The following is a 14453-nucleotide window of genomic DNA, read 5'->3' on the forward strand; positions in this document are numbered from 1 at the left end:
GAATACGTTTTTTAAAAAATACTTAGTTTTGAGAGAGATAGTACAAGCTGGGGGGAGTGCCAGAAAGAGGGGTGGGGCACAGAGGATCCAAAGAAGGCTCTGTGTTGCCAGCCAAGAGATAATGACCTGAGCCAAAGTCAGATGCTTAATGGGCTTAGCCACCCATGCGCCCCTATAAATATGCTTTTTAAACGTATTCACAATCATCTCAAACTCTTAAGTAGTTCAGTTTTAAGTGTCAGGTTGCCCTTTTCAGAGAGATTTATTTTTTTCACAAATATTTTTACTTTATAATAATAATAACCAACACTATGTCAAATAATCCCTAATGCAATACTTAATACATTTTGGCCCTACATTACTATTGATAAGGGAGAAATCTGTTAATGAGTGAAATAAAATACTACTTAGAAGAAACCAGATCTGTGTTGTTTTACAAATCCATTGATATTCAAATAAATGTTATCTGGAAATTAATTAGCATTTGTAGCAGTTTTACCATTAGGATAGTTAAGTCAAAATCTTAATGACAACTTGCCTTGTATCTTCAAAATACAGTTGGAAGGAAGTTGTTTGATTTTTATATTGGTTTGATTGATTGTTGTTTGATTTTTATATTGATTTGGTTTCTGTGGAAATATGTTTTAAATTTTGAGAGCAATATATAAATTCAAATTTCTTAAAAAATTAAAATAATTTTAAGTACTGCTTTTCTAATTATTTTCACATTTTTGTTGTCCAGATCTCCAATAATGTGCTGGAACAAATCACAAGCTTCGCTTCAGGAACATCCTATCATCTCCCTTTGGCTCACCATATTCAACTCATCTTTGATCTTATGGAGCCAGCGCTGAACATCAATGGACTAATTGACTTCGCAATACAGGTGTCAGAGAGACCCTGCTTCTCTGATTTTTAGGAAAGCAAACCTGCTAGACATCTTACAACTTAAATTGAGCAGACCACTGTATTTTTGAATAATTGAGACCTTCTGAATCAACAGTATTCAACTAGCGTTTTAATGGCAGCTATGTCCATAATTTTCAATTAAATAATTATAATTGGGGCTAAAATATATAATAGTCATTTAAAAATATGAGGGGTTTTGACGATTGATTTTTGTCTTTTGCTTAAGAAAAGGTAAAATTTACCATTTATTGTAGGGTATATTTTAGGTTAAGAACAAAAATAAAACTGTATAATTTGATTTGTCACATTCCATTTTTTTTAAGGGATTAACATTTGTTTTGTTTTTTTGTTTATTTCTTTTGAGAGAGAGAGAGGGAGGGAGGGAGGGAGGGAGGGAATCCCAAGTAGGCTCCTTGCTGACAGCTCAGAGCTGGACTTTGCACTCAATCTAGTGAACCTGAGATCATGACCTTGGCTGAAATCGAGAGTCAGATGCTTAAGCGACTGAGCCACCCAGGTGCTCGTGTCCCATTAGATTTCTTATACACATACTTGAGTTCATTTATTGTGTTATTAATGAGTAGAATTTAAACTTGTTTTCTATTGCTTATTGGAGGTGTTAGTTTGTTGATAACAAGAAAATAATGATAAATAACATCTGTTTTCTTAAAAAGAAGGGAAAAGAGAAGAAAAAGTAAGAAGTAGGGAAATCATCTGGTCTAGAACTTGGGGCTTCCCTCAAGTTTTGGTAGATATTTCAATGTTGGATACTTCCTGACTGCATATACCATGATGTCTAGACAAAAGAAAAACTGTAGAATTTGGCAAGGGATTAAACATAAAAAAGTTTAATTCTAGGGGGCTTGTTTTCTCACACTGTAGTTATATGGCATATGGTCCGGGGACACGATAATGGGTGAGATAAGACGGTGTTAGAATAACTCAATATATTCATGGCTTGTGAAGATAAATGTTTTTCCTATCATTTTGGCAGCTACATTTTTATTCACTCTTTTCTTCCATTGTAGCTGCTAAATGAACTGAGTGTTGTGGAAGCCGAACTGCTCCTGAAATCCTCCAGCCTGGCAGGAAGTTACACGACGGGACTGTGTGTGTGCATTGTGGCTGTTCTCAGGCGGTACCATAGTTGTCTGATCCTGAATCCTGATCAGACAGCCCAGGTGTTTGAAGGGTTGGTATACTAAATATCATTATTTTTTTTCAAATTAATGTTTTCCATTTATAATTGGTGATGAGATATTACAGTGATTTTAAGAGGAAAAATAGTACAGGTGCTGGTTTCAGTTTGAAAGATAGAGTTAAAGACTACTTTTGCCAGAAAATGTTTATCTGAGAAGGAGATGTAAACATGAAAGATAATGTTCTCTTAGTAGTGTATGAGTCTTTCCTGCCTTCCTTTCCTGCCCGTACTTTGTACAAGTATAAACCAGTTATTCAGAGCACTGCATCATTTGCTACCCTGAACCATGGCCTATTACAAATGATGAATACGTGCCAGCTGCTTTGCTGATGTCATTTCAGTTTATATTCAAGACCAAATAAGCTTTGCGTGTGTTCTTACCTTAGAGATTTGCTTCTTCAATTTTATTTCTTTTGTAAACTAAAAACATCTTGACAAAAGTTAATCTAGAACAAATGACTTCCTTGTTTTGTAGTTTGTTTTTCGTTTGTGTGAAGTGTAGGCTAAAGTTTTCTTCACTGCTGTTCATGATGTTGGACTGTGTCCTCACATCCCCCATTCCAATCTGAGGTTACAGGAATGAGAGAAACATAAAGAACTGTCCTCTATGGAGCTCCTTTTTTGTCCACTGCAGGCTCCTTTCTACAGGGCTTTATATAAAAAAAGGACAACCTCTTTTTCTACCTTTTTTCTTTCTAGACTTAAACACGAGGTTCTTCGGATTCACAGTATTTTTTTGGTGTATGTGTGTGTGTGTGTGTGTGTGTGTGTAAATTAGCACATGTAATCAATTTATAATTTATTCTAGAGTGACATCCATTTAATAGCAGTTTTTTGGGGAAAAGGGAATGCTACCACATTAATTTTAAACGTAGATTATTGACTGAAATCTGAAACATCCCAGATATTTTTAAAAGTTTGAAAATAAACATTTTTGAATTCAGGAAATATAGGACTACTTAATAGCCCTCAACTACCATGTAAAAGTGAATAATTGGTACCAGTTACACATCAAGAAATTGAGACTCAGTCCTGTTAAATGAAGTGTATGTTGAAGTGATGTACTCAATATCACATGGCTAATAAATCTCCCAGATTGCTGAAAGTCATTCTGAGTTAGAGCAAATTCATGCTATTGGATTAATACTGTACTTTTTAAACTGTGTATGGAAACCCATGAGTCAGTAATGAAATCAATATTATAGGTTTTGAAAAATTTTGTTATTTTAAAATTTATTTGTGTCATTTAACAGTTTAAATTTATTATTAAATGTTCATAGAATCATATTTGATCTTATATTTTTAGTTTATCATGGATACTAAGGATCAATGTTTTCGCAAAGATCTTATTTTGTACTGATATGAATATGCTGGATTTCAGTGCAAAATGTTTTCTTATCTCTGACAAGTGAAAAAGATCAAGGCAACACTGCTATACTCTGGATGCCTACCAAGCTCTCAATAAATATTTGTTACCTTTAAATTAAAAAAATTCTTTTAAATGTTTATTTATTTTTGAAAAGAGAGGGAGAGACACAGTGCCAGTGAGGGAGGGGTAGAGAGAAAAGGAGACAGTGTTTGAAGCAGGCTCCAGGCTGTGAGCTGTGAGCACAGAGCCTGACATGAGGCTCGACCTGATGAACTGCGAGATCATGCCCTGAACCAAAGTAGGCCACTTAACCAACTGAGCCACCTAGGTGCCCGTTTGTTTACTTTAATCACAAAATGATACTTGGCTTTTTAGAATATGTCTGGAATTTATGTTATGTGAATCTAGTTATCAACATAGCGAATCCTCTACTTCTTAATTGCAGGATACTTTTGCTGTAATTGACTACTTTTATCAGCTCTCTGGTTGCTGTGTCTGCTGATATCAATTCATAGGGCTTGGGGTGCAGCATTGTCATTTCTTTGCAGTTTCCTGGGTTCTACCTCTGGTATTTCTGATTGTAGCATCCTTCTTGGCCTCAACAGCCTAGGCTCTCTTTGGCTTCCCCCCATCCCCTGAATCACAGAGGGAACTCTGGATGTGAGTCTAGAGACCTAAACACCCCTCTTGTTTGTGCTGTGAACTAGCTTTTTGCCTGTGGGCAAGTTACTTCACCTGTCTGAGCCTCAGTGCCCTCTTTATAAAAGGAGGAAGGTGAATCAGATGATTTCAAAAGCCCTACTTAGCTTCAAAATCTGAGTCATCGATGACGCTATTGTGGTATTACTGAATCCTATAACAGAATACAAGGTGGTAATCGTGGAATCAGACTCATAAATAGGTGAATGGACCACTAATGTTTACTTCTGTGTTATATGAAGTATTATGTTGAATGAACTGTGGCCAAAGGGGCCATCGTTTTGATATGGGGAAAGGGGCACTGAAATAGAGTAGTAATGGTATTTCTGAGTTGAAAGACGTCTAGAGAATGTCACTAAAAAGAAAGGGTTTTAAATTCTTACATTAGGTAAACTAAAATTTGTTTCTAGTTTGGATAAGGAAGGAGAATGTGACTTAAAATCCTGAATTCATCAAGTTTTTGCCAGAACCAGTTCATGGTCCTGAAAGTGAATTTCGCAGATTTACTGATGTAGAGATTTGCTCTTTTTCATAGGAGTGGACTTAAGAATCTTTGCAAATAGCTTCTTTTTTTTACTGAAGAGAGATTGTCTACTACAACTTTCTTCTTGTGTTCTGGTCATAGCAACTTAATTGATGGATTCTTCCATACATTCCTTCTGTATGGAGGAATTTCTTTCCTTTCTTGTTGTTAATGGTATTTCCAAAGTCTTTTTAAAAATCATTTTGTATTTCATTATCCTCATAGAAAAAATGATACCTTATTCAATTATTTACTATTGTATCAACAATCTAATACCTTTTTCCTTACCCAAGTAATAGCTGCACATATTCTTATTCTAAAAGATTCAAATAATAACATATATATTAGCAAAATACGTGTCTCCTGTCTTCACATATTTTTCTCCTCAGGTTGTGTGGTGTGGTAAAGCATGTTGTGAACCCCTCAGAATGTTCTTCCCCCGAGAGATGCATCTTAGCCTACCTCTACGATCTCTATGTGTCATGTAGCCACCTCAGAAGTAAATTTGGAGACCTCTTCAGGTGGGTAGAAGAAAATCAATAGGAATGGCATCATGCCTATATTTGTTAGTGACACGACTGTGATATTGTCATCCTTGTTAATAATGAACGTTAATCATATCTGCCAGAATTCATATTGAATTATCTTTCATTGTAGCTTTAACCTCCTTTTGCCAATTACTATGCATGTTTAGCTCTGATTGCAATTCTGAGAAAAAGTTGAGAGTAAACATTCTATAGTTTGCACTTGCTAGTACCTCACCTGGAACGTTGTTTGTGTTTGCATGCTTACTTTCTCACCGCCTTGGCTTCTCTGCCTCTTTGACTGTCTTACTGCAGATGGTATCCCTGAGTGCCTATGATTCTGTGCATCTTAGCACCTGCTGTGCCCCCACCAGTAGACAGGCGCTAGAAAATACATACTTAATGATATCTTGAGGAAATTTTGATGATTAATTGTGGGTGGGGGGAAGGAGATGGTAATGGCTGCAAAATAAATTTGTCATCTAGAAGGAAGGAAAGAACCATCAATTACAGTTACTTGTTCCTGAATTCTGGGAGCTCTGTCTTCCTGGTTTGTGTGGAATGTGACTACTGGCCATTGCTTTGTCACTACTGCCAGCTTTTGGTTGGACTAGTGCAGAGTCATAACTGGTTTCTCTGCTTGCATCCCTGACTCTCTTTAGCATATCCTCAGCATACCTACAAAAGTCATCCTTTTCAAACAAGAATAACTTGCAGGTTTCTAGTGGCGGCTTATCTACAGGAATAAATTCAAAGTCCCAACTGCCTTCAGGATCTGCTATATATAATCTCTTCTTCTTTCCTTCTGTTTATGCCATTCTAACCACATGGACCTCTTTACCGGTCTTCACACACTCTGAGCACGCTCTCTCTTGGGGCTTTTGCACTTACTGTTACCTCTCTAGTAATCTCTCCCCTGTTACTTGGATGTCCATGCCCACAGTACATTCATAGCTCTACCTTCCTGACCACCCTATTTTAAATAGCAACCTCTTACTCCTCCTGTCATTTTCTGAATCTTAGCATTTGCTACCACTGGGTAACTTACATATTTATTTATGGTCTGGCTTCTTTCTCAACTGTAAGTTTCATGAAAGGAGGAACTTCATATTTTCTTCACTGCCATATTATGATACCTTGAAGAACATTTATTTGGCTCCTAGTAGGCACCGCAGAAAAGCTGGTGAATGGAAGATAAATCCAAAAAAACTATGATATTTTTAATGGTATTGATAGGGAAAGAATGGGAGAGTATCATCATGAAATGAGCTAGGTTTCCAAATAATTGCTCGTAGAACATTTGAGTGGGTCTTAGGAAATATGTTTCTACAGAAATGATATAATAATAACCGTGCTCATATTCTTACTTACAGAGAGCTTTAAGTTTCAGTTTACAGTTTTCAGATGGCTTTCTCATACATGATTTGGTTCTCGCAACAGCCCTGTTTTATTTAAATAGTGAACTTCCCAAGACCCCCAGTAGCCTGTTTGACCCCTAGTGTTCCCTCAGGGTAGTGCAAGTATGTTAACTCAGTGAATTCAAGTCCTGTGCAGTGAGTGTGTGGAGATTTAGGAGACCAACAGTAAGCTGAGGATCAGTACAGTGTTACATCATAAGATGTGGCGCTGGTTAACGTTTCCTCAATTAAAGAAATGGAGGACAGGTGCAACCCTCAGGAATCCCTGATGTCAGGCATTATTTGTAGCTTGGGATTAAGAAGAATGGTGAAACAAAAGCTAGATACTTGGTGAGATTTCTCTTAGTATGCTAATAAAAACAGTTTTAATAATTATATCTGTAGGAGCATTTATAATAAAGTTGTGTAAGAGGATTATTTGGGAGAAAAAGCACTGATGATATCTTGCCCTGATTGTGCTGGTACTTAGCGTGCCAAGTACTGTTCTGGGTCCTTGCCATCAAGATCTTTAATCTGCCCACCACCTCAGGAAGTAGAAATGATTGTTCTGACAATAAATGATTATTCCTCATTCATAAGTTAATAAATGATGAAACCTAGATGTGAGCATAAGTCATTTTGGCTTCAATGTGTGTGTTATTTTATTACTCTGTCAGGTTTTTCGGATGCAGGCAATTTCAGAAGAAAATGTTTGAGTTGGTTCCTTATTTCCCTAGATGCCTGCAACAGAGGGTGGTAAGAATTTGAGAGTGACTAAGATGACAGCTACCTTTTTTATTAAAACAATGAAGTGCATTTGGACAGAGTGTAATACATGATACAGGAAGTCTAGAAACAAAGAGTAAGGACACTTCTTCATGAGCCACAGAATTCAGAAAAATTATGCACTCTCAGCTGGAGGTAGCAGAGGGTCAACTTGAAAGAAGTCTCTAGACTGAAAGAAAAATGGGGGCTGAATCTTATAAAAATTGAGAAAGAAAAGCAGAATTCTTCTGGGTTCTAAAGACAGACATGGATAGATTGGTAGAATTAAGTTGGAAAAGAGAGAACACTTTACTATTTGCTGAGGTCTGTTTCATTAAAATGACACTCAAGGTATTGGGAGGTTGAGGGAACCAACGAAGCACAGTTTGTTTTTGTTTCATTTCTAGTGAGAAAGTAAAACAAATTAAGAACTATTGCTGAGTGAGAATGAATGAAAAGTTGAGTGCGAAGCGTGGCAAGAGTTAAGACAGTAAAAAGGGAGATGTTTAAAAGCACTGGTGACAGTTCATTGTTCATCATTTTGAACAGGTCATACTCCAGATGGCAAGCTTACAGGCTTCAGTCACATTTGACACGTTTTTATATAAGTCGTCTGCCAAGAAAGAGAGTATAGAACCCTGTAATTACTGCCATTTAGGGGGTGGCTTTAGTCCTGTCTGTTAGACCAGTATTTCCCAGTCAATTAAGAAGGTGGAATCACAAACGACTAATGTGACTCTTCTCCAGGAATACCTTACATTTGCTGCCATTGAATCTGTCCTTAAGTGAAATCGCTTTCTAGTTACTCTTGTTTTATTTTTTAACTCTTTTCCTTGTAACCTCAGTAGTGCCTGTTCAAAAGTTAAGCAAACCATATATAATAATGTGATGCCTGCAAATTCTAACTTGAGATGGGATCCGGACTTCATGATGGATTTTATTGAGAATCCTTCAGCTCGTAGCATCAATTACTCAATGCTGGGCAAGATCCTTAGTGACAATGCAGCCAATCGCTACAGCTTCGTCTGTAACACGCTCATGAATGTATGTATGGGCCATCAGGATGCTGGAAGGTGAGCTGGGTTACCCTGGAATTCACAGTTAACCGTCTAGTCCTTGCGTTGGTGCTACTTTTAAATTAATGTCTTTAGTAATTGCCTGGGCTGACATTTGGATGTTGTTTGCTCCCCCCAACCCCCATTTATTCCTGATTTCATCTCTGCTCTGTACTGTGATTTCCTTAGCCTGACAGAGTATGCTGGCTGATTGCTCTGGCATGAGGTGCTTTAGATATAAACTATAACTTGTCTATCCATTTACAAAAACATAATAAAAACATAAATTAAAAAATCCCTATATTTAAAAACACTGTGTTTTCACCTACCTAAATTACATAGTCTTTAATTTTACGTTGCCCTTAACGGTGGAAATTCTGAAGTCAGATTTGTTCCCAGGTCAAAAATATGTTAATTGGCATCTGTACTGATTATTGTTTGTGGCTCAACAGCATCAAATATTAAACAGTATCTGAAGCCCGTTACTTGTATCTTTGCTTTCAGGTTCTGCTAGGTTATTTAACAAGTGGGTATTTATTAAATCTTTGAATCTTAGAAATGAATGACTTGTTTGATGGTAGTGAGATATGGGTTCGTTAAGTATATCACATTTGCGTGCTGCTATCCTGTTCTACTCTGTTCTTTTTCCTCCTTCTAGGATTAACGACATAGCCAATTTCTCCTCTGAGCTGACAGCTTGCTGCACTGTTCTTAGTTCAGAATGGCTGGGAGTTCTGAAGGCTCTTTGTTGTTCTTCAAATCATGTGTGGGGGTTTAATGATGTACTTTGCACTGTAGATGTAAGTTTTCTTTTTCATTTAAAAACTCATCTGTGCAATTAAATATTTAGTTAGTAATTATTTTTGATTGACTGAACCAACCCTTATCTGAAATGTGTTTTTTTCTTTCTCTGCCCAAAGGCAGTAAACAAGAATGTGGTTGCCAAGGATTAAATAAATGAAAAAAGTAAATAAATACAATAGCTTAATCAACAGCAGAGATGCCAAGAGTTTCCTTGTTTGTTCGCTGAAATTTCGTACATACAGTCTCTTCAGAGCTATTGGCTCATATTATTTATCAAGTGCCTTGAGTTCCTCATGGTACAAGACATAATTTACCTACAGGAGTTTGCATTTTGAAGAGAACCACTTTGTTTTTTTAAAGATCAGGGTGCATTCTGAGAACATAGGTTTCACTAGGTTGCCTAAGAATGCCCAGGCCCAGGACCATTGGCATGTCTTTCCTAGTGATTGTGCCTGAAAGTTAGTGAAAAGATACTCAGTATGTATCACTGCTTTCTTTCACATATCCTGTTGTACCTGTGATGTGTAAATTTCTTAAAAATCTGTCATGATTCTCTGTTTTTCCTATCACCATCTTGGAGTGATCTGTGTTACATGTTGGTGTATCTTTGCATTTTAAACCCCACCTTCCAGTTAGAGGCTTAATTCCTAGTTCTGGTATCTCAAGACTAGATGGATTATTCTACTCCATTCTGTAGATACCCAAGATACACACACACACACACACACACACACACACACACACACACACACCACACATGGCTATATGTAACTCATATCTGTGGCCTGCTTTTCCAGACAAAAATATCCTAATTTTTATTGTTAACATAATTCTTTAACCTCTTGGTTGTTTTCTGTTATACTTTACCTTACCTTTGCTTTGTTCCCTCATCTGCAACATTGGGATTAATAAAAGTATGAGCCTCATGGTAATATGCTATTAAGTGAGGTCATCTTTGTAAATCACTACACATGATTATTGGCATATAGTACAACTTAACGTGAGGGCTGCTGCTTATTTCTTACTGTTTTGTGCCAAAGTCTTATGAGGTCTCTATAGGTAGAGGATTCATTCTGAATGAATTTATTTTCCTTCTCTTTTTTCATTCTCTCTCAAATTTAGGAGCCGGTTGGAAATTTTCAGAGTTGCTTTTTAAGACTAATTTAATTATATTATAGAATCCCTAATAGTTATCCCTGAAAAGAATTCTTAAAACATCAGTGAGGCTTATTTTTCAATTAGGGGAATCTCCGTGTTTTTTTTCCTGCTCTCTCACAATCTTACCCTTAAATGTTAATGCCGTGTTCTAAAAAAGTTTTCCTTATACTACATCTTATTAGGAATTTCATGATTTTGTTTTTGTTTTGTTCAGTTATGTGTACTCAAGGAGAAACTCAATATCTTTTTGTGGCATTGTGATGTAGGTAAACCTCATCCTTTGTCTTATAACGTAAAAATAGGCCTTAGAGGATGATAATCCTGATGTGTAATCATTTCCCTCTGTTGGTTCATTTTGGGATTTGTGATCTTACTGGTATTGCCTACATTTTCTTAGATATTAATCTTAGATATTACTTGAAAGGGCGTTGGGTATTAAAACATGTCAATGTTTTTCTTGAAGGTGAGTGACCTTTCATTCCATGATTCATTAGCTACTTTCATTGCTATTCTGATAGCACGACAGTGTTTCTCCCTGGAGGACGTCGTGCAGCACGTCGCACTTCCCTCTCTCCTAGCAGCAGGTACGACACATCCAGAAGGGCTCTTGTTATTTGTTGTCTTGGGATGGTTTCCAGCTATTACAACAACACCGTGAACGTACTTTTTAAAGCTACATGCCTTGGGCAGTGGTGTGGAGTTGATGTAAAGTTAGTAGGATTATAAGTGTTGTTCTGTACAAAGTCCTATGGATCCCTATAGAAACGGTCATTTTTAAGGAAGCAGTCTGCCTCCTCTGGAAAGCATAGCCAGTGCCTTCCTTCTTACCGTAAGGAGCATTTATATTTAAGTTATTCCAGAAAAGTTAGCTTCAGAGAAAACCTGAAGACATGTCAGTCAATCAATTGGAAAACTTGCTTTGAAAATCTTTCCTAGCTTGTGGAGATGCAGATGCTGAGCCGGGGGCGAGAATGACATGCCGACTCCTGCTTCATCTCTTCCGAGCTCCCCAGGCCTGCTTGTTACCTCAAGCAACCGGTGAGCCGACAGCTATAAAATCCCCAACTGCATGTTCATTTGGAGGTACAGATTCTAAAATGTCCACGTGGGCTGTCCATTCTGCTATTTCCTCCCTGAGTTTGGTGACCTTGCTTTTGGGGGGTGATGAAGGAATGCACCACTGCCATCGAGAGGGCTGTCAGCACCCTTGATTTATGCAATATCAGGATGTATTGAGAAACTAAAATCGAGTTAATAAACAATAAAAATACTTTTGCTCTGAGGCCAAGCCACGCTGGTGGTCAACATGATCCTCAAACCTGTAAACCACATCATAGCAGCTTAGGGCAATGGTGACTCATTTATTCTTTTACCAAGGTAAGAGGAATAAGGTAAGAATTCAAGGGGTGTTAGTGAAGTGTGTTTCTGAAGATCATTTTTATACAGGGGTGTGTATGTGCGACAATCAGTATAAATAGATGAAAGTTCTAATATATTTTTTTGATACATCTCTCCAAGGAGCAGCGACGTTGTTTTCATAATTAAAAAGCAAAGGTTAAGAAAGGAATAGTGACAATGTTTTGTAGTGAATCCATGAAGCATCCATTATAGCTAGCTAAGGACAATTAAGTACCTATAGTCTAACAATGACAGGCTCTGCTGATTGTAAATGGTTACAAAAGATTGTTAACGATGGTGATGAGACCATTAAAGGTTTGTTGTTGTTGTTCTCATAGGCAAACCTTTCCCTGGAATAAGATCATCTTGTGATAGACACCTCTTAGCCGCTGCTCACAATAGCATTGAAGTGGGAGCCGTGTTTGCTGTTTTAAAAGCAATTATGATGCTTGGTAAGACTATCCTGGCACTAAACTGGGTTAATCACCAGAAACAAAGGAAAAATAATTTGTATTCATGTTCAACTCTAATTCAGATTATTAGAAACATCATTCTGTTTTGCTCTCCTGGCAAAAGTAGTTGGCTTTCTCCAAGTCCAAGATCAGCTGGACTCTGAGATGTCTACTCCTTACCTACAATTCTGGGGGTATTTAAATATAACACTTTTTTGTTGTTGTTGGATGTTATTTTAACTGGAAGATATTTCATTCTGATGTAATATAGATTCTCCGACCCATCAGGTGGTTTTATCTTTATTTGTTGACATAAATGACATTTTGTAATGGATCAAGATGAAATGATGATCTAACCAAAGGTTTAAATTTTGTATTATGTACCAGGAGTAAAACACAAGAAAACCTGGGTTTTAATCTTAGCATTTTTCTTTCATTGTGATCCTGAACAAGTTTATAAACTTCTACCTTAGGTTTTTCATGAATCAGGTAATAATTGCAATGATATTGGTATTATTGATAAAACAGTATTAGATCCCGGAATTTTTTAACATTTAATCTATAATGTCCAAGGCATCCTTTATACTCTTAATGACATATATATTCCTGGAGTAGTAGCACTACAGTTTCTATTCATTTCTAGGGCAATACTTAAACACATTTTTATTTTATAAATCGTGGAGGATTTAAGTAGGTAATTTTGAGTCCCCACTGCCTAATTACAATGTTGACAACCCTCTTTTGGCCTTGACTAAACAAAAGTTACCTCTTATGTTCTGAAGGAGCTCTCTTTTATTAGGACAGAGACTGTGGGGTAAATAGGAATTGTTTTAGAGGAGTCTTAAAGAACGTATTTGAATGCTTTATACTCCTGTTTGAATGTTATTGAGTGATGATGAAGGATTAACAGGATTTTCACTAAAAAATTAATAAAAGTTCACCTTAAAGAATTATATATATTATATATTCATACATAATAATATTTACGTATGGTTTCTAATTTTTGCCATAGTTTAATGTACAGTTCAAGTTTGAAGAAAATGTGTATATGTATACATTCATTTTATGTGTGTGTGTGTATATATATATGTGTATACACACACACACACACACACACACACAAATTTCAAAGGATGCCCTTGGAAATGCCCATGAATTTTGCAATAAAAGGGAAAAGTAGAGCCACATGGAGGGACATAACCTCTGTTCTGAGTTTAGGAGCTTGTACTATTGTATATCCAGCATTAAATGCTCATTTCAGTAAGTAAAATCTCTCTTCTCTGATGATATTTGAAAAAAAAAAATGGCTGGTCAATCTACTTAATAAAAATGTAGGGACCATGAAGTCAGGGACTTGCTTACCCCCCTCCCCCCCCCCCCCCCGCCCTGTGTTATCTCTAACACCCATCAGAGAAACTAGATAGTAGGTTTTGAAATTGTAGCTTTTCAACAAACTACTATAGGTAGTGTGAATGCAGAATGGATAGACGTTGAATGGCAGAAACCAAGATGAGCGCAATCTAGGCACCTGCTCCTTTGTTTGGAGGAGTGGTCTAGTTCCACTAAAATTTGCCAACATCTATAAAGAGTCACATAATTGTATTTTAATATCCATGCATAATAATCAGTTCTTCTTTGTTTGGCTCTCCTTGACCTTTTTAATCGACCTCCGTTCTTAATAGACAGAGGATGATTCAGGTCTGAGAAGCCAGGATCAGGTCATTTGGATGTCAGCAGAGCCTTGGACCAAGTAGTCACTGAACACTCTTTTCTATTTGTTCTTTTATCTGTACAGTTACGGAAGGTTCTAGAACAGCCTCCTATACCTTCTCTGTCATCCTAACATCTAAACTAAATGAGAATCTGAATGAGGATTTCCTAGGCAGAGGTGTTTGTTTCTTTGATTTTGTTTTTATGTAAGTTTTAATTTATCTACCTCACCCTATTCTTACCAGTGTTCTTGCAAGTCTTGTCCATCAGGATCTATTTTGAGTTTGGGTGATAAAACTGTTCTATAGAAAGTGGTTTCTAATTTATGTAGTAGTTTTAAGGTATAGAAATAGTTGTTTTATTTCACCAAACGATGGAGAAAGCATGCTAAATTTTGGTACACATCTTTCAGCTCCCAGGGACCTCTGTTGAATTAAATAAACTCTTGTGAATTTTAATAAGGAATGTATGATTACATATAATCAGATA

The 14453-nt window shown here is 36.8% G+C and overlaps 2 protein-coding genes across 3 annotated transcripts in view; one reads left to right on the plus strand and one right to left on the minus strand.

Moving 5' to 3' along the window:
- Window positions 1-14453, plus strand: part of MED12L (mediator complex subunit 12L) — a 336181-nt gene that overhangs the window by 261263 nt on the left and 60465 nt on the right. Inside the window, exons 19-26 of the mRNA XM_047100061.1 lie at window positions 743-886; window positions 1938-2101; window positions 5091-5222; window positions 8233-8460; window positions 9101-9242; window positions 10868-10988; window positions 11341-11442; window positions 12141-12254. Of these exons, the coding sequence (XP_046956017.1) occupies window positions 743-886; window positions 1938-2101; window positions 5091-5222; window positions 8233-8460; window positions 9101-9242; window positions 10868-10988; window positions 11341-11442; window positions 12141-12254 (1147 nt within the window). The remainder of the gene's footprint in view (window positions 1-742; window positions 887-1937; window positions 2102-5090; window positions 5223-8232; window positions 8461-9100; window positions 9243-10867; window positions 10989-11340; window positions 11443-12140; window positions 12255-14453) is intronic.
- P2RY12 (purinergic receptor P2Y12) overlaps window positions 1-14453 on the minus strand; it is a 32562-nt gene that overhangs the window by 17782 nt on the left and 327 nt on the right. The gene's annotated exons all lie outside the window — the stretch shown is intronic.

This window comes from Lynx rufus, unplaced genomic scaffold (assembly GCF_022079265.1).
Source record: "Lynx rufus isolate CCGP_SWC_20201006 ecotype Redwood Valley unplaced genomic scaffold, mLynRuf1.p SCAF_5, whole genome shotgun sequence".
In the NCBI taxonomy this organism is placed as follows: Eukaryota; Metazoa; Chordata; class Mammalia; order Carnivora; family Felidae; genus Lynx; species Lynx rufus.